This window comes from Drosophila subpulchrella, chromosome 2R (genome assembly GCF_014743375.2).
Source record: "Drosophila subpulchrella strain 33 F10 #4 breed RU33 chromosome 2R, RU_Dsub_v1.1 Primary Assembly, whole genome shotgun sequence".
In the NCBI taxonomy this organism is placed as follows: Eukaryota; Metazoa; Arthropoda; class Insecta; order Diptera; family Drosophilidae; genus Drosophila; species Drosophila subpulchrella.
In genome coordinates, this window is record NC_050611.1 from 13,550,630 (window position 1) to 13,571,503 (window position 20,874).

The window sequence follows — 20,874 nt, forward strand, 5'->3', positions numbered from 1 at the left end:
AACAGGATTTGGCGTTGGCGCAAAATAAGCTAAATAAGCAGGAAAAACCACTAAAACGAGACAGACACAGACACACACATCATGTGGGCTGGCTTTTAAGCCCAAAAATTATACGACAAATTCAATGGAAACTTTTGCGGCTGCCACTTCATCAACGTCCCAGGATCAATTCAGTTTCCTGCTCATTGCTTGATTGATTTACCTGAAGGCGGAAGAGCTGCTCTATGGTCTATTATTACCATATGTCAGTGCTGAATTTGCATAAATTATACCTAGCTAGCTATCTAAAAATCGAATTTTTCGTCTGAACCCATTTGGCATTAGAGAAACAAATTGAAAATAAACATATCATTGAACTTTGGGCACTGGAGCGGCCGCTGCTGCTGCTGCAACCTGTCACAAGATGAATTTATCAAGACCGTAATAATTTGAGGTGATTGTATCTATTGACCTGGCAGACACAAAGAGATTCGCCGACGCCACCGCCGCCGTCGCCGGATCCCAAATAAAAATCATTTTATTAAATGTCAACTCTGAGCGTTGCGAGCATCTGTTGTTCGGTTTCCTTTTGAAAGTCGTGACTGCAAAAGTTCAACAGCATTTTACACGAAAAAGTGCAGCCCGGCACCGGAGATTCTCCGACGTCTCATCTTCAGTGGTGCACGTGTTGCAAGCTGAGCTTAACTAACCCATTGGTGGCTCCATTACGGATCTTGCAACAGAATAATGGACTTTAATTGCGCCCACAAAAATGTGGTTGTCGCCTGACGTCACTCTCATTCCCGCATTCTGGCCGAAAAAAATTCGTATATTTCATATTTCTGATTTAATGTGCTGCGTATGCTAATCGAAACCCGTTTCGAAATGAAAACTTGTTCAAACTAATTTCAGGCACAAATCAGATTACGTATACGCCGGGTAGAACACGCGCTTGCGGTGTGGCACTTTTGCTGCAGGCAGCATCTGTTGCAAGCTGCAACTGCAGAGACTAATTAAAAGTCAGCCACCAAAAAAAAATTAAAAACAACCAACTCGATGAACTTCGGCATTTTGAGGTCGTCTCTCTGCACGGCCTAGAAATATGAGAAACAACTACAGGTTGTAGTAACCAGTAACCAGTTTGTCGACACCCGAGTATCTCGAGCCTACAAGATTCTTCTGCTGCTGCTCGAAAAACCTGAAGTGAATCTGCCCAAAGAATCCGAATCCAACGGAATGAAATCAAAAGTGCTTCCAACTCCCAGACTCTCGATCTCACAGGCCGAGTGCGCATGCGCAAACGCAAACGCAAAGCATCCGAAAAGGTTAACAAGTTTTACTACATGATTTATTTGCATTTTTAATGTGTGTGCCCGGGCTGAATGAGCTGAGTGAGCTTGCCAAGACGAGTTTTGGCCAAAATGATCTTCCGTCCGCCCGTCTGTAGAATTGTGGTTAAACAGACCAGCCAGCATTTGATGTTGGCTGCTTGCTCATATTTTTCATATTTCACTTTTTTTTTATTTTTATTATAGCCCAAAAAAGTGGCTCAAATTGTGGGCATGTTGGTTACTGGGCTAATGGCTTTGTTTATGACGTTCTTTGTTCGGGTTAATTGAGTAAGCCAGGTACGGAGGGAAAACAGACCAGCTGTTGAGTTTTTGGGGTTTTCCACGATGGTGCATACAAATGAAAATGAAATGGGTTAAGGTAATAACTAGAAACCATGACAAAAAATACCACACCTGGAGTTTAAAGGCTCATAGATGGATTTTTAAGCATATTATCACATCATATCATATTTGTATGGGTTATATAAATAATTAATAAAGAAAAACCTTAATTAGTTTTTACGTAATTAAAGCGTTATGTATTTTAAAGCTGTTGATCCACATTTTCTGCCTTCAAAGCTACCTGTAGACAACTTTTTCTTGATACGCTGATCCAGTAATCGATTAATAGCCCTGGAATTCAGCTTCAGACATCGTATGTGCTTTATACTAGTCCACTTTATGTGCAAGCCGGTTTACATAAGGCAGAAATGTAAAATATTTTCAGAGTGCACTTAGCCATGACGCAAGCCGAGAGCAGAGCAGTGCAAACCTCGCAGACAAAGCTGCAATCAAAAGCCTTGCAGCACTTCAAATATCTATGCATATAAGTATATTGTTAGATATAAAAAAGACTTCAAGCAGAGCAACACAAATGCTCAGGCTGCAAAAGCAAAGGCAGCACCACCGACAGCAACGATATCGCTGTCTATAATTTTATATGTCTCACTGCACCACGAACCGAGCCGAAAACCCCTGAAAAACCCCCTGAAACCCCACTGAAACCCCCTGAAAAACCCCCTGAAAACCCAGGCTGGGTCTTTTCTCGTCTGGCTGTGTTCGTGTCAGCATTTGCTCCGATTTGATTTTAACTTTTATTTAACAAACTGCAAAACAACACAAACGCAAACACAGACCGAGGCTTGTAATGGCAGCCAGGCAACAAAAAGGCAACACAAATAAGTAAAAGTAAAATGAGTGAATAAAAAACTTAAAACGCAAGCGCCCAACAAGGCCGTTCACTTTGGCACAAACACTCAAACACGATGGAAAGTGAAAATTGCTAGCATTAGCAGCAGTCACTATGTTTTTCTTTCGTTTTTTTTTTTTTTTTTGTTTTTGGTTCAGATGCCCCGAAACAAGTTCCGAATCTTTTAGGATCACATCGATTGATTTTCGGGGAATTTTCGCCATTTTTTTGGAAATGCAATTTAATAGGTTTTGAAAGGATCGTTAAATTTGTTGGCCAACGAAAATGATACGATCAGGGTTCCTTATTACTCCAATTAAAACCATACCCTCTCTATAAATGTTGTAATTGTTGGCTGTTATTTGGTTTTAGTATTCTTTGGAATTTTATTGAGACTTGCTGCACCTTTCGGTTTTTACTTGGTATTAGTAATTTGGCAATAAATAATTTTGGGCTTATGAACATTTAAAACGTTTATATGAATAAAGTTTTAGATAAGGTCAATTAAATTTTTTGTAAATATTTAGTCAATCTTTAAAACTAAATGAGGTAATTAATAAAGTAAGCAGCTCAGGTCTAAGTATATATAATGGTATAAAATAAAAATAAGTTTAATAATACAAGTAAGCTTTATATATATAATTTAAGATTATATTATAAGTACATATAATAATAATAACATATATTAAGATTTCCTCCATAAAACAAATAATAACTGCCTAGAAACAACAAAAAAAATTCCGAAAATATGTTATTCAAATTAAATATTAAGTAAATCTCCCGATAGATATAATCTGGCTGTTAATAACATACTTACTTTTCTTACTTCCTTCTTTCGTAACACTAAACGTTCCTAAACCTACTCTCTTATTTTGAATCCTTCAGGAACACATTCAGGAAGTGCTGGACAAATGGACCCAGATCGATGACGAGATCTGGGCCAAAGTGATCGTCTTCGAGCGGAATCGCCGCGTGGCCAAGGCGTACGCACGCGCCCCGGTGCTGACCATTAATGGATCCGACGATGGCTTCGACGGCATGCGGTGAGTAGCAGTTTGCACAGTCCCAGTCCCTCGTCCCATAACCCTCCATAATTATCGGTCATTGCAAAGCGAAGGCGAGTAAACAAACAGAGGTAGCAAAAAAAGCCCAGCAAAACACATTAAACATGGGCAAACAATGCCTTTGAACTTTGCTAAAACAAAACAAAATGAGACACAAAAAAACATAAATATTAATGTCTGATGGGGCAGCTAGCAAAATAATATGCCCTTGACCCACTGGCAAAGAAATTACCCAGCAGGAGCTCCTCTTCGTCGTCTTTCTCTCATGCGAATTGAAAACTCAGAGGGGTAACATCAATCTGATGGACACTTTGCTGCAGACTAGGCAAACTTATGAAGAAGAGGTATATAAAAAATAAAAAGTTAACAATATTTTGCAGAGAATTTTGACGTTCTCATCTGAGTTAAGAATGTTCTTAAAAACAGAACGAAATTTTTAAAGTTGAAAATGTTTTCATTGTGCTTGAATCAAGTTGAAGTGGCGGTATTTTCTTTGTATATCTCAACAACTATAATTAAAAAGTGTTAAAATGAAATCAACTTATCTTTTATCTTTTCACCAGATTGTTCTAATATCAAGAACATTGGTACCAAAATGTACTTACACTGTTTTTAAGAACGAATGTTCTCAATTCAAGAACAGTGTAGTTGAATATTACTCTCTGTGTTTAGATTTAAATGATTTTTAATTTCATAATGAAATATATATTTAATTTTTTACTATCACAAAATAAATAAATATTTTCATAAATTCAAATTTTAATTTTTTACTTAAGTTATATTTATTTATATATATCTAACATGCATTAATTATACTAATTGTGTGTCTTTAGAGACAAAGAACACTTTATAACAAGCTCTTCTAAAAATAACTAAGCTAAGGTATACCACCTTAATTAATCCATTATTTTAAGTTAATAGATTTGCAGACTCTTTAAGTAGATTTCCAACACCCTTTTATTTTCGAAATCTGTAATTCCCATGACAAGTGTATCGCCAACTTCGCCGCGATTGGCTGCGACCTTCATGTGGCCGTCTTGGCTTTTTGCTGTAATAATAAATGCCTGCTGATGTGCTCTCGAACGGGCAGTGAGTGAAACGCCCATCAAATTGATGGGCATGCCATTAAGATTTAATTCCCCCGATGAACTTCACTACGCAAGAGATGTAAGTGGAGGAGAACCTTCGGGCAGGGGCATTGCAAAATGCTGACCTTAGTGGAAACAATTTGTAGCATGTGAAAAGCTAGGGGCTGAACAAGAAAAAAAAAAACAAGAACCGAAAAGCGAGTGAAAATGCTTTAATAATTGCGCTTATTTCTATGAAATGAGCGATTTCCGTTTTGCCAAAGCAATTTGAGTCAAGAATTCGGCTTGTCTTATTTCTGTTATTTTTTTTTGGATATTTTTTTTTGGAGGTCTCTCAAGTGGTTCTTGGTATTTTTTTGGGTGGCTGCAATTGCAGCCAGGCCCTAATTAACATATTCCGCCTCAAAAATATTGCTGTTGCGTGCCAGAAATTGCCAAATGCTTTACACTCAATTGCTGTGGCAATTTGCTGCTGGAGCCCAAAATGTCAAGAAGTTTTCAAGCGAATTCAATGGATCCATGCATAATGCATTAGGCTAAGTACATGGGCATGGATGTGCCGATTATTCAGTTCAAATATTGAAATCCTCGGCCGCCAGGAGATGGCCAAGAAAGGGCATCAAGTGCAGGGGATCGTGTGGCCTCTGAGGCGGCTTCCTTTGTAAATGCCCACAAATAGAGTTGCTGCCAGCCAAATGTCAACAGCGAAAATACAAATAAATTGCCGGCGGGCCGAAGACAATGAAGATCGAGAGGAAAACAAATGAAATTGAAAATAATAACGAAAGTCATTCATTCAATTCGTTTTCATTCGTGACGAGGTCATCACAGATTGGCCATGCAAATTGCTCTTGTCATGGCAAGTCTTTCACTGCAATTTTCCATTTTCCCCTCCCCGCTAACCTGAAGATTGCCTGTTTTTTCGACTACTTGTTTGTGTCAACCGGGGGTTAAATACAGCAACGGAGAGTATCGGGAAATGGCAGAGAAGCTGAAAAACTGAAAACGAACTTTGCATGCCGAGAGTGTCAAGTTAATCAATTGCCAATTGCCGCCGACTTCAAACATGCACACCACGGGAAAGATAATTTATGGCCATGTTGGCCCTTGTTTATGAGTCTGAGTGTGGTCCAAAGACCCTTGTACTTGTCACTGCCATTGTCTTTTTGTCTCTGTGCTGCCTGTTTTTTTTTATTTCTATCTTTTTTTTTACTGCCGTCTAGGGCCAGCAGCTTGTTTGTTTAATTAGCCGCTGTCAGCGCTTGTTAGCCGCTGCTATCTCTCGGGTTAACCGAATTGCATTTGAATGTGCCAGCCCAGAGACATCAGCGCATACGTGCATACTGAATGCCATTCCACACGCAACGCTTTTCATTGGAAATCTGGCCAGTATGCAAATAAATGGAGCTCTCAGCGATGTGAACTGTGATATGATAGGTGTTATGTGCAAAAAGTATGTGTGGCTGCAGCAATAACTATCAATTTTGTGGAACCCCTGCACTTCTCTGCAGGAGTTTGTGTTTTAAATTGATTTTGTATAGCCTGAAATATTTGTAAAGATTGCTTAAATGGTTTGTTATATTTTTTTAGTTTTTTTACCAATTTTCATATATCATTTCATTATTTTTTGTGAAATTATTAGACAGATCCCCTGCACTTCTCTATAGGAGTTGGTGGCTTAAATTGATTTTGTATACTCAGAAATATTTATTTAAGCTTTTTTAAATGGCTTACTTAATATTTTAATGTTATTACCAATTTTCATATTTCATTTTATGATTTTTTGTGTAATTATCAGCCACTTAACTATGACATTAAAATTGATTGTCAACCCCAACTGTGAGACTTTCATTTTTTTTATCTTTATTTAAGACTCACTATTTATTTGGTGTGATGTAAACTACACATTTTATTTTAGTTTAGCTTTTTTCTGTTTATTTTGCATACCCATTTCAATCAAATTCATTACTAAGGCATACAAATAAATTGCATTTGAACTTCCCAGCAGAAGCGTTAAACATAAATTTTGAAATCTAAAGTAAGTAAGCCTGTTTGAATTAACGATCATGGTTTCAATTTAAATTTATTCCCAGTCAGAGCATTTTAGCATCGGCTTAGTTGGCACACAACTACCATTTTTGTGTGCTGCATGCATAGACAAATTTCCATTTGTGGAGTCTACAGCCAGCTGCTGCATGTAAATTAATTAATTAGACTGACGCTGATGTTGCTGGCGTGAATGTTGCTAGTTGCTGCTTGCTAGTTGCCAGTTGCTAGTTGCCGGTGTGGGCGCAACACTCAAAAGCAGGACCACACGCACAGCCAGCAGCCAGCTAACTGCGATCAATGATCTTCCAGACACATTGGGTTTCAACAAGCGCGTTTAATTAATGGCCAATCCTTGAGCACTTATTGTGGTCCGGCAATTACATTATACCCACTTTTTGCTCAATTGGTATGGCGCCAATATACATTTTTGCAGCTTATGACAGTTTCTGGCTTGCTTTTTTGCGAAACCTTTCGTTGCGTGGGCGTTGCCAATCGAATTTGCATGTGGCTGGGAACAAATGAAATGGAAATCAAATCATAATATCAAGCTGTGCTCCGATTGCAACACACAATATGGGTATACACCGGGTTTCTTGGCATGTTTCGTGCGGCAAAAACTGAGGCAAGGGGCGCGCCAAGGTTGAGATTTGCGAGAGTTGGCCAGACAAAAGACATTTTTTTTTCTGTTTTTCCTATTTTTTTTTTTTTAACTATTGCTGAGTAACCGCAGTAGTTGCAAAAGCAACACTGTCATTGTTGCTGCCACTGCAGCACACGTGCCACATTTGTCAGGGCAAGAACAATAGTTGCGACGGCCTTCGGAGCGCAGTATTTAAGGTGCGACCCCAAAACTGGAGCGGGAAATGCTGTGGCCGAACAAGCGTTGCCTATAATTAGCCATAATCTAATTAAAAGGCAAATCAAGCCAAGCAAGTTCGTTTCCTAAGTCTTTCGTTTGGCGACTTTTACTAAAGCCCACCAACCGAATACATACACGGCCCAATCGCCACATATAACATATAAATATATATACATATATAGTGTATTATAGTATATCGTTGTCTTTGCTATGGTATTTTTAACTGAACCGGTTGGACATTGTTTTTGCCCACTGGCCGCAGGTCAAAAGTTGCTCCCAACCACCGTTCGAAACCAGTTGCCGTTAACTGCAACTTTTTTACGGTTGCAACCAGATGATGATGGTGATGGTCTGGTGTGCAGGTCTGCTGGTAGTGGCTTCCTCGAAGAAGCCCCAGCCTTACCTGGTTCGTCCTCGCAAGTGCAGCCTGACCCACTGCACACGTTTAACTTGAACTCCAAAATCGCAGCGGTTTCCAGTTTTGCAGAGCGAGTTGGTCCGGTCGATGGATCGACTCTCGCTTTCAGCTGGGCCTTTCGTATTTCCAGCTCATTTAGGCGTGTCAAGTCGAGTCCAGTCCTGGGACCAGACGACCTTGCAACCACTATATAGATATCATACATAGGTGCGATAATGCCTGGGCCACATCGAAGTGAATGTCTGAAAGACATGCTCTGAATAAGTATGTATTAAACTGTCAGTGGGTTGGGCTGCTGGTTCTCGAAGTTAGCCAAATAGCCCAACACCATAGAAAACTACAGTTCGTCTTTTAAAAACTACTGAAGAACCATTTAATGCTTATAAAAATATTGTATTACAATCAACTAATAAAGATTGTTTGAAAAATACTAATATTGTAAATGAAATAATTATATATACATATATACAGATATTTCTAAAAAAGGGAATGGGACATTCGACCTTTAATAAAAAAAACACAATTTATTGAAATATGCCTTTTTTTAGATAAAAGGAATTTTTAAAAAAACCGAATGTTTATAGGAACCCTTTCATAGTTCAACTTCAAGAACTATTTATTGTGAAAGGTTGGCTTATCAGAGAACCTCCGCCTCATATGTAGAACATTCTGTTCCGCCTTAGCCAAGTCAACCTGTACTTCTTACACCCAACTGCTCTCAGCTGTTGGCATTCAGGTTTAATAACATTTCGCTTTTGATGGCTCGAATTTAACGAAGCATTTACCGAACAAAGAACTGCAAATCCGCTTTCGGCAGCCGGCGCACAACCTTGGGGGGCACACATCACATCTGAACATTGGAGCATTGGAACATCGGAACTTGGGGCACCACAGCCCGTCCATGTCGATTTCATTTCATGGAAAACTTTGACACACATTTCAACGGTTTTTACAAGCGTTTAGCCAATAAATCAGCGCCGAGCGGCAGACGTTACGCGCAGAACTGAAGCACATGGCCAAATGCCAAAGCGATGCTAACGGCGATTGTTGCCAAGTTGCTAGTTGGTAGTTGCAAGTTGCTGCTGCTGCTGCTGCTGCTGCTGTTGTTCTTGTTCTAGCCGCTGTTGCGCTTTGCTGCACTGGCAGAGCTTCATTATACAAATTAACATAAAACATAATAGTGACAGAGCGGCGTCAGGTGAAGAAGCTCCACAGGCAGGAGCAGTACCTCCACCACCTCTACTTTTGCCACTTCCACTGGCAACCCAGCAGCATCATCATCATCTCAAGATTCAGATTCAGCCTCTTGCCGTGGCCTTTTATGCAAACGACAATTACAATTAGCTTGGCTTCATTGTCTTTCCTCGGCGGCTTCCTCTTGCCGCTTCTTGTTAGCATTTCTGCCGACATTTTCGGCGACCTTAGCGGCGAAGGAAAACCAAAAAAAAAAATCAAAAACCAAAAAAAACGAACATTCATCATTCAGTTAAGGCTGAGCTGCAGTTTCGGTGGATTGTTTGAGCCCATCTATGGATAGCCAGATTTATCATGAGCTTAGCAAATAAGCCCTTTTTTGGTTAGTACAAATTTTACGATACTGTCCTAATCACCATTAAGTTTTTAACTTCGATTTTACAGAATTTATTAAGTTGCTGTTAATAATAATGTGGTTGTGAAACCAAGGTATTAGTAAAAGGTCAGAGTCAACTAATTAACGTTGTAAATCCATGTATTATTTAATGCTCATAAAGTCTAAGTAAATATTTCAGATCTATTCTTCTTTATAGGGATTAATACAGCCAGATTTATCTTGAGCTTAGAAAATAAACCCTTTTTTGTTAGTACAAATTTAGATTTTACAAAATTTATTAAGATGCGGCTAATAATAAAATGGTTTTGAGATCAAGGTATACTTATTTTTTTATATAGGGTCAGATTATACTAATTTACCAAATATACCAATATATTATTCAATGCTCATGGAGACTAAGTAAAGATTTTAAAATCTATTTTATTAATAATTTTTTTAGGGTTACTTCTAATATGTAATATTCGTTAGATAAATTATTTGATTTAATTTTCTTAATATTCAAAAATTGTTTTAAAATTTTATTTAGCGAAAGTGTAGCCCGTAAATGACTCAGCTCTTTGTCCTAAACAGTTGGGCGAAAAATAAAGGCCTTGGCGCCAAAATATGACATGTTTATTTAATAAACTTTGGGCTGCAGCTGCCGCACTCTGCCGCATGTGGCATAAATCACTGTCACCGCTCATTTGAGGCAGTCGATTGAACAGTTCTCTTGGGCTTAAAAGCCGAAATTAAAACGCAAAATTCGCGGCCCAAACCGAAAACCCACAGCCACGGCAAATGTTTTGTCAAACGTTTAGTGTAACAAAATGCGGCACACGGGCCAAGAAACCTAGTTGTTGCGAGTGACTCACTCGACGAGGCAGCAACCTCGATTCCAGAAAGTGAACGGCGCCAAGTGGCAAATCATTTTGGCAACCTTTTTGGGCATGCTGGCTTATCGATTTTAAATGCGGCAGCTGATTGATTTGCAATTAATAAAACGCTCATTATGGCTCTCTAATGTTTGTCTATCCCCTCCTTTGCAGAATCGGGCTGTGCGGCTTCGACAATCCGATGAGGGATCAAAAGACCGACGAGATGAAGCGCGTCATCGGACAGGTAAGTTTCCAATTTATGGCACAATCAAGGCGACAACGGTTTAATTAGCTTGGACAATAAACCCCAAAAATTGACGAGAAATCTCCATTAGCGGGGAGATGGCGTGAAGATTACGGACTACTTAAAGCTTTTCTCTAATGCGAAAAGTAAATTAAATTATTTTATGTTGTATACGGGTTTCAGACTTGCAGAAGATATTTTAATACTTTTATTTCTGAATTGTTTTTTATTATAAAATATTTTCTCGCCATAACTATAATAATATTTTTACAAAATCCAAACTTCCGAAATTTGTTTTAGGGCTTTTTATGATTTTAAAAAATGTTATAATGATACAAAATAATTTTTTAGAAACTTTATACTGATAATAGTAGTAAAAGTTTATAGTCGAATGATCATTATGGTCAAGCTTAGATCAAATATATTAATCGCAAAGTTGAAATGGTTTTTTCTACTAGTAATACTCTTTAATGTTTCTGTTTATAGGGTGTTAAAATCAAAATGGACGATGCTGGGAACATACTCATCCGGCGGTACGCCAAAAGCAATGTCTATGTGAAGAGCACCGCCAGCAGTCCCAACGAGGAGACCTCCATCGGTGCCGAGATCTTAAAGCTGCCCAATCAGGCGCTCGAATCCGAAAAAATAGTCAAGGTGAGTGGGACCTACGCGGCTGCCATTTATCGCGATCGGCCGTATCCCACATCCATTCCAAATGCTAATAAGCGTTCCATTGTTCTCCTTCCTTAGCTCTTCGACATGAAGAAGTTCCAGTCGAATGTGAATCGCGAATTGCGACGCGCCTATCCGGATCGCCGGCGATTGGAGACGCAGTGCCTCTCCGCGGTGGCCTTTGTCAAGTCGGAGAACGACGTCTTGGAGTGCCCCATCTGGGTGCTCATCGTCAATGTGGTGGCCATGGATATGCTGAAGAGCAAGCTGCCGCCAGGTGAGTGGATTGCCGCAATCCTTTCTAGACTTTTCTTGATATGTATTCCTTATACCTGATTATATTTCTGAATAATTTGTAATCAAATTTTCTTCCCACCCAGTGCAACGTCCCATTGTGGACATCAAGAACCGCCCGCGCATTCCGATTCCCGACGAGGATCCCTACAGTGTGGCGGGCAATGGCAGTGGAGGAAGCTCCGGCAGCTCTGGATTCGGCAGTGGCCACCAGGCGCAGCTGCATCCACAGCAACAGCAGCAGCTGGGCAAGCACCTCAATGGCAACGGAGGAGGACATGTGGCCGCCACCCGGGAACAGCTGCTGCTCCAGACGCAACAACTGGCCCACAAGCGCAGCGAGAAACCTCCAAAGCTACCGCCCAGGGATAATATCTATTCGCACGATCTGATTCCAAAGGTAAGAGAACAGGTAACCATCATAAACTACAAAATATTTCTTTTTTTTTTAATTTATTAACGTAGTTTCATGTCATTTAGTTTCAATATTTATAATAATTATTCAAGATACATTAAAAGAATAGCTTTGTGAACTGACTGTTTAGAAACACAAAATATTTATTTAAATCCTATATCTTTTATCGCTAAATATGAACTTAAATCCTAAAGATTTCAAAAACGTATTAAAATTTTTAAAGATAAAATGAACATGGTCAAAATAGTTTAAAATGATATTAATTTAAGTATGCCAACGTGGTTTCTTAAACTCCCCTAAATCAAAATGAGACCAGTAAGTGCAGTTTCAAAAAGAATACATTATTATATTACTAAGTAAGGACTTAATAACCAGTTGACCCCGCGACATATCACTTAAGCCTTTAAGCACCTAGTATATATTTTAATGGCACACTAAGGAGCAACCCAAGTGTGGGAGATTGCCCAAGTGCGGCTCATTTGCTGGCAAGGTGTCGGAACAAATTTGGCAGCGCCAAAACACGAGTAAGCCAAGCCACGCCGGCGCAGAAGAAGTGTGGCAACCTGTCGAGTCGAGTCGCTGGGTTGAGTTACATTTGTGGGCTCTGTGAAGCCAGTTGGCTAGTTAGTTTGACTGCCCAAGCTTGGTCACATGCGCAATGCGGCCACTTGCAAAATTGCAAAAAAAAAAAAAAAAATATATGGGTCTCCCTCTCGAAACCCCATTGCTTGCGAAGATTTCGCCGTTGAGCCTCACTGGGCAATCGGCGTTGCATTGCATTCAATAATATTCGAATTTCAGCAGCGACTGGCCGCAAATAACTGCAAACGAATCGCGTGTAATTAATATGCGCGGAATGCCGCTGAATTGCTATAGCTCTGCAGCTCGATTGCCAATTGGGCCCAACGACCGAGTCAGTGCCTCTTGGTTTGGAGAACTGGGGAACCGCCATGCCGAACTGCCAACTGCCATTTGCCAGTGGAAAATTATGATCGAAAACCCCATCACCTGGCTGCTTTCCTTCTAATTTCGCCTCTAATGTCTCATATATATTTTCAGCCGGATTACGATGACATTGATCTGGAGACTCGCATCAAACTGTCGCGTGGAAAATCGGATAAGGGCAAAGATAACAAAAAATATGGTAAGACCAAGATTTAGGTCACGGTGCCTAGCAAACCTCTTTGACCTAGATACTTACTAAGCACCGAATTTATGGGATGGGACACCGCTATCTTTATAGAACACTTTCAAGTCTCCGACTTGTGTTAAAACTTTTTAAAGTGGAAGAAGAATGTTGTTGTGAACAACATCTTTCTTGCAAAAACGTTGATATGCATAGAATTAGAGTTTCTACGCCCACTTATGAAAGTAGATTTCTTATACGGAAAGATACTTTACAAGCTTAACAGCTTAATAGTAAAAACCAGATGTATAACTTTTATTTAAAGAGAAAAAAAACTAAATTGAATCAGCGGTCGGCAACCTCCCATTAAGCAGGAATAAGGAATAGCTCTGCTCGATCTCTGCCGCAACACGAACAGTGTACAAATTTGTATTTCTTTAAAATAACTTTGTATAACCTATTGTGTTAGATAAATAGCTGGTTGAAATGCTCCCAAAACCCTACGATAACCATGATTTGCATTCCACAGATGATCCCTACTACTGCGGCCTGCGGGCCCGAGTTCCGAACTTTGTGAAGTCCGGCAAGCCGGTGGCCAAGGACCAGCGGGATGGCAATGCGAACAACATCGGCAACGGCGGCATCACCACGCTCAGCCAGAAGAAGACCTCGATGATCCACAACCATCTGGGCGGCATGCATCCGCACCACATCCAGCAGCAGCAGCAGCTGATGGCCGCGGCGGCGGCTGCTGCGCACGCGGCACAGCACCACCATGCGGGTCACCAGCGGGAGCAGCAGCAGCACCACCAGATTTGGCAGACTCGCAGCTATGAGAGCGGCATAGGTATTTATAAACAGGGCGGGCCATCATCACACAAATCGCACGCACTGCAAATGCAAATGCATCAGCAAATGCAACTGCAACATCAACATAAAAATCAACAACAAGAACCACTGTCACTGCCAACGGACTTAACAGCAACCACCAAGACACAAAGCACAGCTAACCAAGCACGTAGCCACCACCAGCCACATCCGCATCTGCATCCGCACGCACATCCGCACCACAGACACCACCGGCACACCGGCCACCACTGCGAACGGCACGCCCACTTGCAGCAGCAACATTCTGCACCGCAGCAACATGTGTTGCAGCAACCGTACTACGACAATCTGGAGAGCTCCGTGGGTCGTCAGGTGACCCGGCGGCCCTCCACACGTCGTTCTGCCCCTGAGGAGAGCTCCTCCTGCAACTGCGTGAGCTGCTATGCGCTGGCTCCCCTCTGCGGAGCAGTGCCTCCGCCACGTCCGCAAAGGAGCCTGAGCCAGCGGCAGTTGAGGCGTCACCAGCGGCTGAGTGGCAGCCAGGTGGAGCCGGAACTCCGGCCAGCAGTGGTCAAGTGGTGCAGCGAGAGCGATGTCTCGGTGCTGGAGCCGGAGCTGGAGCCTACGGCTAACGAACGATATGACGACTGCTACGACTACGATGACTTCGACATGGCATTCGACCTGGACGATGACCTGGGTCTGACCCAGAACATACCAAGACGCAAGGGCACCGAGACAGTGGACATGTATGTGGATCGCGCCCATCTCCGCCAGCTGCAGACGCCGGCTGCCGTGCTGCGCACCAAGTCCCAGTCCACCGAGAGCTTCTTCGAGCAGCCCAACGAGGAGGGCTCGCTGTACATGTACGGCGGCAGGAAGCGGATCGCGGTGAAGGCGCCGTCGGCGGCCAACATCTATGACCGGGTGCGCGGCTCCATTGGCTCCACGGAGAGGGGACGCAGTGCGGCAGGACCAAAAAGGGGCCAGTGCCATAGGAAGCCCCAGCTGCCAGTGCCCAGTTGGCGAGGCGGCAAGCGACAGGAGCAGGCTCAAAACGCTGACAAAAGACAAAGATATGACAATGCCACCAATACCAATAGCAACAACAGCAACGGCAACAACAACAGCAGCAACATGCAACACAAAAGACAGCTAACGAACGCCAAGCAAGACAATGACGACATGTTGAAAAACAAAAATTATTTCAATAGTAAAAACAAAAGTATAGCAACAGCAACAGCAGCAGCAGCAGCAGCAGCAGCGAAAGCGACAGCAACATCAGCCAACACAGCAGCAACATCTGGAGGTGGAGCAGGAGCAGGAGCTGGAACTGGAGCTGGAGCAACTGGAGTTGCGGGGGGAAAGCCAAGAGGAGCCGGCGGTCCAACAATGTCCCCAACATTGGCCGCCAGCCCAGCAACAAACAATGCATCTGCGGCCAGTGGGATGCCTTCTGCTCCTCCTCCGACGGCCTCCAGAACCGGACGCAGTGCCAGCCGCCTTGACATCAGCGACATGGAGTCCATTTATGGCTACCTGAAGCCCCGCAAGCCGCGCAGCCTCAGCCTGAAGAAAATCCAAATACTCGACTACTGAACACGGACACGTGAATTTGTATGGGGTTGCTCTAAATCGAAACGAGGTTATATGGCCCAGACATGGATATTAGTTATTGCTTTTGTTTGCCCTACCCCCTTGGGTCGGATGATGGGTGGCTGTACATACATACTATTCCTACAAACGCAAAATGGTTACCTTTTTTTACCCGGTGAACAGAACCACTAAACTGTACGAAATGTCTACTAATTTAGCACCTTGGACTCCTCTAGCCTGGACAGTCACAAAACGCAATTGTACATACACAAACAGGGAGTTGGTTGAATCGATCTAAAATGCAGTTCAAAATCTAAGAGGAGGAAAAGTAATCAACAAAACGGTTAAAAGAAATGAAATTCAATAAAACATAAATCTCAAGAATTCGCGTTTTCTTATACTGAGATTACTTTCCCACTTGCTTAGATCTACCATTGAAATCGACCAACCCATACCCACTATACATATTCGCATACATTATCCCTTGAAATGTACCAGCACCAGTTTTGTAACCCCCGATCTCTGTGCTTTTTGTAGATTCGGAGCTTGTTGAATCACCCTACAATCACATCTACGGACGCCATTTACCGCTGCCAACGCGCGGCTACGTGCCCACACCACGCATGTTCATCGGGGAATGGGACTGAGCCGAGATCACACCGCACTGGGGCGGGTTTTTAGCCGGATTTTGAGCGGCCAAGGCACAAATAAGAAACACCACTTGCACTTCCCAGCGCGAGGAACGCTGCCCGTGCGGAGCTAATTTAAGTCAACTGGCTGCACACAGCTTGAAATATTATTTACATTATATTAATTTAGCAAAATATTATGGTAAAATAATATTAGGCTAGGCATAAGCAATCAAAAAAAAAGAAGCAAACCAATCTAATACTTAGTGGTACGACAACCGAAATATTTCGCGCTTTCCTCTAGAAGTTTTGAGATTACGCACTTTGTTTACCCTGATGTACGAATTGAAAGAATAGCCATTACATTACGAGTTCAGTTAATTTGTAAGTTTATTGTAAATTTTTCATTGGCAGCCGAGGACTCAATGCGCCTGTTCGGGTATTTACATTATTTAAATCATTTTAAATTTTTAACTCAATGATTTTTAATCATTTTTATACCCTTGCAGAGGGTATATTGATTTCAGTCAGAAGTTTGCAACGCAGTGAAGGAGACGTTTCCGACCCCATAAAGTATATATATTCTTGATCAGCATGACTAGACGAGTCGATCTAGCCATGTCCGTCTGTCCGTCTGTCCGTCTGTCCGTCTGTCCGTCTGTCCGTCTGTCCGTCTGTCCGTCTGTCCGTCTGTCCGTCTGTCCGTCCGTTTCTACGCAAACTAGTCTCTCAGTTTTAAAGCTATCGGGCTGAAACTTTCCCAAAAGTCTTATATCTTTTGCAGGTAGTATATAAGTCGGAACCAGCCGGATCGGACAACTATATCTTATAGCTCCCATAGGAATAATCGGACAAAAAAATGAAAAAAAATTATATCTTTGGTGTTTTTTAGCATATAAACTCCTAAGCTTGGAAATAACAATTTTTAAATAATTTTGAATTTTGAATTAAATTTTATCGAAATCGGACGACTATATCATATAGCTGCCATAGGAACGATCGGAAAATTTGTGGAAAAATAATATGAAAAAAATTTTAGCTTCGGTGTTTTTCAACATATAACCTCCAACGCTTGGAAATAACATTTTTTAATTAGTTCTGAATTTCGAATTAAATTTTATTAAAATCGGACGACTATGTCATATAGCTGCCATAGGAACGATCGCAAATTTGGTAGGAAAATAATATGAAACAAATTATAGCTTCGGTGTTTTTTAACATATAAGCTCCTACGCTTGGAAATAACATTTTTTAATTAGTTCTGAGTTTCGAATTTAATTTTATCAAAATCGGACGACTATATCATATAGCTGCCATAGGAACGATCGGAAAATTGGTAGGAAAATAATATGAAACAAATTATAGCTTCGGTGTTTTTTGACATATTATCTTATACTATTGGGAATATCATTTTTTGTGTTTTTAAATTTAATAATTATAGCTGCAAGGGTATATAAGCTTCGGCTTGCCGAAGCTAACTTCCTTTCTTGTTTTTTGTGAAAACCCAAACAGGTCCTCTTTTTTCTTAATGGTCAGACAGGCTGCTGCTCTTTATTTTTTATCGAAATATTCTGTATTGTGTATGAAAAGTAATAAAATAATCTTCTAAAAAAATTCAATTTTAGTTTTCAAATTGAAAACATTTTATTTATGAACTAAAGATTTTACTTGCCTACTCTTAATGGCATTCCTGATGATCACATGTAGTAATCGGGATTCCAATTTGGTGGGCGCATGTGATCCGGATTGATTCCACCCTGACCCGGCACATTGGGATTGAGGGGACTGAACGGATCGAAGCGCGGCAAGGGTCCCGGCCCCATATTTGGGCGCGATGGAAAAGCAAACAGGTTACCAGAGCCACCACGACCTAGTGGATCCAGATCTCCGCGGCCGATGTCTGGAAAGCCAAAAGGGCGCGGCTCGAATCCACCCGGAATGAAGGACCTAAACGAAGACGGTGGATTAATGGGTGCATAGCAAGTGGTCATCAGTTAAAAAATGCTCTAAGGAGGAACCATTTAAAACGATTTGTTCTAAAATTACATTTCCTTTGATGGTTCAGCTTCTTTTTTATCTGTTCTCTTTTCTCATCAAATTACACTTTTTGGACAAGGTTGAAAATTTTTACTAAGTCATTCGACCTTGTTTCAGTGATCACCAGGCACACTTAAGCCCTCTGAAACAACAACAGGTGGAATAAGAAGTAAATTTAAGGATTTAACTAGATGTCCAAGTTATAGTTCCTTTATAAGGTCCTATAAGGTCAATTTAAATGCACCTCTGAGCAACAGAACAAATTAAAGAACTGGGAAGAGCAAATTTGACTATAACCATGGTGCTTATGCCTTACCCTCCACGTCTGGGCTCGCCAATGCGCAAGGGATCCGGATCCGATACGCTGGGACGTGGCGAGGTGGTCGTCTGTGTGGTGACCTCACGCGAATTGCCAGTAAAGACCGGGTCCAAGAGCTCCCGGCGATAGCGCTCGACAATCTCCGAGGCGCTCGGCATCAAGGTGGTAATGCCTCCCTTGACGGCTGCCACGAGGGTCTCTGGTTCCACGCAAATGTTAGACACCTTCTTGGTGTTGATGTCCATCAGGTTGATCAGCAGGGCGTCCTCGGTGATGTGGCCCAGCAGCAGGTAGAGGCACTTGTCATGCACATAACGCAGCGAGTACTTGGTATCGTCATCGTTCCAGCTGTCCGGCAGCAGCTCACTGCCCTCCTCCTCCGGCAAGGTTTTCTAGAACATTCTAGATGATTTCAGGGAACAAATATATATTTCGCCATAAGCTTACATCGTCGCCGATGCCAACGCATCGAAAGTTGTAGTGTTTGGTCAGGAGAAAGTGGACCAGGGCAACCAGCAGGTCCGACTTCTTGGCCACCTCCGACTGGATGGTCTTGTAGAGCAGATCCCAGCCGTAGAAGAAGTCGCCCGTCTTGGGAACCGATGCAGTGTCCATGGCGGCTTCACAAGTTCTGGACAGGATTAGGCAGAACGAACGGAACGTTCTAATTTGTGCTTAGGTGGAAATAAATGTGCTTACATTTATTAGATCGTTCGTTCGGATGTCACTGCCTACAGTCCTTCAGTTGTCAGTGTTTTCGATTTCTGGAAAAAGACAATTTTTATGCCAAATGTAAAGATGATCAACAATGATTTAGCAAAACAAAACATTCAGAGGGACAAAGACCCAAACCATTTTATTTTAAAAGGTAGTTACCTAAAGAAACAGCAAAACCTGGGGATTCCGTGGAAGTTTCTTTGCCTTCCTCAAGTACCTGGAAATCAACAAATATACGGTTTATTTTAAATGTTCAGATAATTGTCGTCTTATCCTCGACCAGAGGTGGAAACAGTTTATTATTAGAGCTGAAACAAAATCGATGTTTAAATTATTATCGATTCGGTTTTAGGAAATCGATACTTTTGAATGTCCGTATTGAAAATATCTGTAATATTTATTTAGTTTTGAATTTATTCTTAATGCAATGTTCGTATTAGGAATGATCAATATTTTCGATATATTTTTTGTTAACTGATAACCAAGCTATCGATATCGTATAAGAGTTGCCAACATGCTGTAAATAGCTATTGACAGGTAAATTACTTCCTGTTATGCTTTTATTGAATTTAATAAGTTAGCTATATAAAAGAAAGGCCTCAAAACTATACATTTTATGAAGTTAGTGGTAACAAATTTTGAATAGCACATTAATATTATTCCTTGCTGATGTACCCTCTAGTAATGTTTACTGAGAAATGGTTACTGTCGTCTATATCGATAACAAAAAACGATTTTGTTTGAAAAATCTTTTTTTGTCGAACAGAAGTAAACCTATTATCAGAAAACATATACTACACAAGTTTGTATTCTCAAATAATGGTTACTGAAAAATGGTTACTGTCGTCTATATCGATAACCAAAAAAAACCGATTTTATTTGAAAAATCTTTTTTTGGCGAACAGAAACTTACCTATTATAGGAAAACGTATCCTACACAAATTAAGCATATTTTATCAAAATAAACGAAATTCAATTTCTGAATGATCTGTCCACATGCTGTATAAAACTACTCACGAAGGCGCAGAGAACAAGAAAATCTACATATGTATGTCTATCTTTGACTAAATCAGTTTTATAAATACGATTTTTATTGCCTTCTACAGCAACGATCATACATGTTTTCTGTTTCACGAAATTGACTCAAGTTCTGCTTGTATATCTTTATCCGGGAAAGTACCTTGTATGATTACTTGTTTTATATTACCTGAATTAATATTTGTTAAAATATTGCTCCACATGTAATTTGTTGGATCCAGAAACTTGTTTAATTATATATTTGTTGAGTCATGACTTAAATATTCAAGCAATTGTAAATAAATAAAAAAAGCGATACATTTGTACGGTCACACTTATATCGATAGATTGGAACTAGTTCGACCATATTGAAAATATTTGCAAATTTGCTAGTGTTGGGAATTAAAAAAGTAGTAATATTTTGTATAATGTATATTTTTATAAGAAAAAAGTTGTCTTGCTCACCTTTAAACCCACAAATGTTTAGATATTTGTGTTCTCTTTCTCAAAGCGGTCGTGTTCTTATGGACCGGCTATGAGTGCGAATGAGACAACTAG

General features: G+C 40.9%; 2 protein-coding genes across 5 annotated transcripts in view; one reads left to right on the forward strand and one right to left on the reverse strand.

The window, feature by feature from the left end:
• LOC119549373 overlaps window positions 1–16,791 on the forward strand; it is a 31,049-nt gene extending 14,258 nt beyond the window's left edge. For 2 of the 3 annotated variants that reach the window (XM_037857408.1, XM_037857409.1), the window contains 7 exons: window positions 3,385–3,542; window positions 10,594–10,666; window positions 11,153–11,320; window positions 11,417–11,615; window positions 11,719–12,032; window positions 13,107–13,191; window positions 13,703–16,085. In XM_037857408.1, coding sequence (XP_037713336.1) covers window positions 3,385–3,542; window positions 10,594–10,666; window positions 11,153–11,320; window positions 11,417–11,615; window positions 11,719–12,032; window positions 13,107–13,191; window positions 13,703–15,600 — 2,895 coding nt within the window. In that variant the 3' untranslated portion in view covers window positions 15,601–16,085. Of the gene's footprint in view, window positions 1–3,384; window positions 3,543–10,593; window positions 10,667–11,152; window positions 11,321–11,416; window positions 11,616–11,718; window positions 12,033–13,106; window positions 13,192–13,702; window positions 16,086–16,134 lie in introns of those variants that run through there. The other variant, XM_037857410.1, reaches the window with a different exon arrangement.
• LOC119549374 (proteasome inhibitor PI31 subunit) lies at window positions 4,954–19,613 on the reverse strand. 2 transcript variants are annotated; one of them, XM_037857412.1, is made up of 6 exons: window positions 19,459–19,613; window positions 19,282–19,346; window positions 19,030–19,213; window positions 18,580–18,974; window positions 17,899–18,173; window positions 4,954–8,219 (listed from the first exon to the last, which is right to left on the reverse strand). In XM_037857412.1, the coding sequence occupies exons 3-5, from the start codon at window positions 19,195–19,197 to the stop codon at window positions 17,924–17,926; spliced, it is 813 nt and encodes a 270-aa protein (XP_037713340.1). In that variant the 5' UTR covers window positions 19,198–19,213; window positions 19,282–19,346; window positions 19,459–19,613; the 3' UTR covers window positions 4,954–8,219; window positions 17,899–17,923. The 2 variants fall into 2 exon arrangements, with proteins under 2 accessions (XP_037713340.1, XP_037713339.1); XM_037857411.1 differs by lacking the exon at window positions 4,954–8,219 and having other exon boundaries at window positions 17,745–18,173.
• Between the last annotated feature and the right edge of the window lie 1,261 nt (window positions 19,614–20,874).

Excerpts from the sequence above, each read along its gene's own strand:
- LOC119549374 (XM_037857412.1), bottom strand. The coding sequence starts at position 19,197 with ATGGACACTGCATCGGTTCCCAAGACGGGCGACTTCTTCTACGGCTGG. Across the intron at positions 18,975-19,029 it reads GCGTTGGCATCGGCGACGAT|AAAACCTTGCCGGAGGAGGA; the intron begins GTAAGCTTATGG and ends AGAATGTTCTAG. Across the intron at positions 18,174-18,579 it reads GGCGAGCCCAGACGTGGAGG|GTCCTTCATTCCGGGTGGAT; the intron begins GTAAGGCATAAG and ends GTCTTCGTTTAG.